Source organism: Kryptolebias marmoratus, unplaced genomic scaffold (assembly GCF_001649575.2).
Source record: "Kryptolebias marmoratus isolate JLee-2015 unplaced genomic scaffold, ASM164957v2 Scaffold63, whole genome shotgun sequence".
NCBI lineage: Eukaryota > Metazoa > Chordata > Actinopteri > Cyprinodontiformes > Rivulidae > Kryptolebias > Kryptolebias marmoratus.
Window position 1 is genome coordinate 7,894 of NW_023665797.1, and position 4,446 is coordinate 12,339.

Genomic DNA, 4,446 nt, shown 5'->3' on the forward strand with positions numbered 1-4,446 from the left:
AGATGGATGGACAGATGGATGGATGGATGGACAGATGGATGGATGGATGGATGGATGGATGGATGGATGGATGGATGGACAGATGGACAGATGGATGGACAGACGGATGGATGGATGGATGGACGGATGGATGGATGGATGGACGGACGGACGGATGGATGATTGTTTAGTTTTATTTGTATTTGGTTAAAAAAAGGAAAAATAATTAGAAAAACAAAATGACAAAATGAAGACATTATTTATGATGTAAATGAAAAGGTAAACATGAGATGTTATCTAACTGTTCTGTGTCTTTAGAATTGAAATTCAGTTTGTTAATTCAGTTAAAGATTCTGTTCTGTTTCTGAAAAAGCATCACTGCTCGTGGGAAAACAAAAATGCTCTGAAACATCAGAGGTGGAGGAACTAAACGAAACTTCCTCTGGACCAGAACTCTGTAAAAATAACCCAAAGAGTCCAATTTTCACTTCCTGATTTTCAGGCCGATGCAGAGCGACGATGTAACAGCAGCTCAGAGCAAAGCTGCAGCTGATCGGGGTGAGTTTTCTTTAGCTTTTCTCAGAAAGAAGTTGAACTGCTTCTAAAGAAACCACTAACAAACCTTTTTTCAGAGTTTTTCTTTGGAATTTGGCTGCTCTTTCTTCGGTTCCTGAACATTTTTATAGGAATGATGATGGATCTCTCAAGTCCTGGTTCAGGTCTTTGCTGCATTTTGTTCCAAATTTTCTTCAAATGAGACAGAAACTTTTTCGTTTGTCCTCCACATACTAAGTTTTATGTTTTAAAGTGTCAGGCACAGAGACTGAAACTGAGAGAAAAAGAAAAAGAAATCCCCCCCAAAATTTTTTTAGGACTTTCAGAAAGTCTAAAGAATGATCAGGATCATTTAATATTTTCCTTCTTTACAGAATTTTTTTTTCAGGGATTGGGGACTGAATTAATCTTTTGTCACAGTTCTGATTTTAAATGATAAATTATAAAATGTAAAACCAATCGGCTCCTTCAATTTAAGTGTGAATATTTTCCACCTGTTTTCTGCCGTGTGTAAGAAATGTCCTGCTCGGTGCTGCCCATGCTGGTCATTCTGAGTCCTGCACTTTTCTTCCTGCTGATGCCTGATGCGTCTGTGGCACTCTGGGAGGACTACAAACATGTCCGTCATAGCTCTGAGCTGTACGATAACAAACATGAGTGCACCTGGAAGTGTCTGGTGTTCGTCCTGCAGTGGCCCGGAGGGTTCTGCCTGGTGAGCATCATCATCATCATCATCATCATCATCATCATGTAACACCTGGGTTCAGTTTCGCTTCTCTACTTCGTGTCCACCTCATCATTTCCAGGGAAGGAAACAAGACAGACGAGGACAGAAGGAAGGAAGTGAGAGTCCTTAAAAGGAAATGAGAGAAGGCTGTAAGAAAGGAAAGGACTTATTATAGAGGAGAAAAATGAAAATAAAACAGGGAATCAGATGATATTTGTGTGTGTTCAAACTGTTGCTAAAACTTGATCATGATTCAGTTTAATCTGCAGCTGAGAAAACATTTCTTCAAATAAATTATTAAAAGTTAAATAAAAATCACAAAAACTTAGCATCAGGAAAAACAACGAGTTGATAAAAGAAGTAGAGAGATATGCAAATGAGGCCAAAATACTAAAATCAGAATTTGAGTAAAATACAGATAATTATCAATAATTAGTTATCATCACAATTCTTGTCTGTTTTTACTTCTCATCCTTTAGACCTAAAATAATCACATTTTACAGAAATAACAGATACTTTACTATTCTGAGTGTCTGTTTGTCCTCCAGTCTTTGTACAACGAGACTCACTGCAAGATTCCTCCTGATGTCAACAACTGGACAATCCACGGCCTGTGGTAACTGTCATAAACAGCCACACACGCAAACTTAACAACATTAATTACATGACAAGAAAGCCTGTTTTTGTATCTCCAGGCCTCTCGGAGTACAGAGCTGCTGCAGCTGCTGGCCCATGTTTCACTCTGACGTCCAGGTGATTTCCAGCCTTTTTCTTCCAAAACACAACTGGTCTGAAGACCTCACACATAGATTGGATGTCTTCATCTTTTCCAGGAGCTAAAGGAGAATCTGACTGAATACTGGCCATCATTACTAACTTCCAGAAGCCCATTCCAGTTCTGGTACTCCAATGGGGTTTCAATACTTCTCCATGTAGAGGGCAGCAATTCTGAACCAAGTTCCCGATTCAGTCTGTAGAGGGCAGCAAAGTTACAGAGCAGCAAAGTTACAGGGCAGCAAAGTTACAGAGCAGCAAAGTTACAGGGCAGCAAAGTTACAGAGCAGCAAAGTTACAGAGCAGCAAAGTTACAGAGCAGCAAAGTTACAGGGTAGCAAAGTTACAGAGCTGCAAAGTTACAGAGCAGCAAAGTTACAGAGCAGCAACGTTACAGGACAGCACAGTTCCGGATTCAGTCTGTTGATGGCAGTGTAGCTCCTGAGTCTGTCTGTACAGGGCAGCTTTTTTGTAGTAAATTAACACTTAATTTTAAAGATGTGTTTTAGCACGTGCCTAATCCAGCATCAGATGAGTGAAGTTTGTTTTTTTGCAACCTTTTTGTGTTTTAGGAAAGAGGAATGGAAGAAACATGGCGTATGTGCTGCATGTGTTGAAGGATTCAATTCTCCTCTGAAATACTTCCAGATCTGCCTGAAACTAAGGCAGCACTTTGATATCTACACGTGAGTTTACATCGTGACCTCAGAGATGCCACCCACTGGTTTTTAAACTGTTGTTGCAGTTTTGTGTTTGCCTCCAAGTCATTTTTAAATTGGGCTGTAAATAACAACAAAAAGAGAAACTTTGAAGAGGTCTATCTCTTGGTGCATTCATACAGATTAAATGGTAAATGGCTTGCACTTATAAAGCGCTTCACACTACAGTCATTCACCCATTCACTCACTGATGGAGGTGAGCTACACTGTAGCCACAGCTGCCCTGCGGCGGGCTGACAGAGGTGAGGCGGCCATCACACCGGCGCCGCCAAGCCCTCTGACCACCACCAGGAGGCAGGGGGGGGAAGTGTCTTTTGCCTCACATTAATTAAATTATTGACCAAACAAGTTAAACTGTGCGTTCTGCAGCTGGTTGGAGGCTGCTGGCATCACTCCATCCTGTCAACAACTCTACAAGGTAACAACAATCTCATCTATTCCAGTAAATTGTGATGAATTTCATTTTGTTTATTACTGCAAAGGTCATACAAGGTAAAGATGTTGCTGAAAAAAAGATTTTGAACATCTCCCTGAAATTTGGAACCTTAGCTTTATTTGAACTATTTTAAATTATATTATATTATGTGATACACAATCTGTGAATGTGTTGGTAAACGACCAACTAAAACATTTGTCTTTTTTGAGTTTAGGTTGTTGAGGTGAGCAGCGTTCTGGCGCCACATCTAGGAGACAAACATGAGATCCAGTGTGTCACAGATCACAAGGTAAACACTAAAAACCCTGTAAAAGTACAACTTAAAGACATTAAACATGGTCAAAAATTGTAATATTCCAGAATTCTACAACCCATGGCAAAAAATATGAAATCACTACTTTTGAAGAATGTTCTTTCAATTTTTTACATTTGTTTAAAAAAATAAATAAATTATAGACATGAAACAAAACTATCAATATTTAGAATGCCAACCTTCTGGCAATGGAAGGAATAAAAAGAAAGAAAGAAATCTAATTATTGTAGACAGTCACAGTTGCTTTTTTGGGAAAAAAATAAAAGATGGAATCACGAGACAAAAACTGGTCCAGGAGTTTTTCACCACCTCTGCTTTTTCTGTGTGATAACTGTTTCTGTTAAATCCTTTTTCTTCTTCTCCTTCAGGGCCGAGAGGTGCTGTTTCAGGTGAAGGCTCGGCTGACCCAGAACCTGACAGTCGGCTGCAATCACCATGGCAACACTAACACGGGCCCTGCAGCCGGGTCAGGACCAGGACCGCACCCAACCGGACACCCCTGCCCCTCAGATGTTCCTTTTTACTTTTTCCCTATAAACCACCAGCAGCCATGGAGGCCCTGCAGCTGAAAGCCTCCATCCATCATCCATTCATCCATCCATTCATCCATCCATCATCCATCCATTCATTCATCCATCCATCCATCATCCATCCACCTATTCATTCATCCATCATCCATCCATCCATCCATTCATTCATCCATCCATCCATTCATTCATCCATCCATCATCCATCCATTCATTCATCCATCCATCCATCATCCATCCATCCATCCATCATCCATCCACCCATTCATTCATCCATCATCCATCCATCCATTCATTCATCCATACATCATCCATCCATTCATTTATTCATCCATCCATCCATTCATTCATCCATCCATCCATCCATTCATTCATCCATCCATCATCCATCCATTCATCCATCCATCCACTCATCC

General features: G+C 40.4%; 1 protein-coding gene across 1 annotated transcript; it reads left to right on the forward strand.

Annotated features, from left to right (window-relative positions):
- Window positions 1-485: 485 nt before the first annotated feature.
- On the forward strand, window positions 486-4,198 carry rnaset2l (ribonuclease T2, like). Its single transcript, XM_017441956.3, has 9 exons — window positions 486-537; window positions 1,050-1,246; window positions 1,810-1,877; window positions 1,957-2,014; window positions 2,095-2,162; window positions 2,608-2,721; window positions 3,124-3,172; window positions 3,405-3,479; window positions 3,872-4,198. Exons 1-9 carry the CDS (start codon window positions 486-488, stop codon window positions 4,070-4,072), a joined length of 882 nt encoding a protein of 293 aa, XP_017297445.2. The 3' UTR covers window positions 4,073-4,198.
- Window positions 4,199-4,446: the final 248 nt, after the last annotated feature.

Excerpts from the sequence above, each read along its gene's own strand:
- rnaset2l (XM_017441956.3), top strand. The coding sequence starts at position 486 with ATGCAGAGCGACGATGTAACAGCAGCTCAGAGCAAAGCTGCAGCTGAT. Across the intron at positions 2,163-2,607 it reads AGAAGCCCATTCCAGTTCTG|GAAAGAGGAATGGAAGAAAC; the intron begins GTACTCCAATGG and ends TTTGTGTTTTAG. Across the intron at positions 3,173-3,404 it reads CCTGTCAACAACTCTACAAG|GTTGTTGAGGTGAGCAGCGT; the intron begins GTAACAACAATC and ends TTTTGAGTTTAG.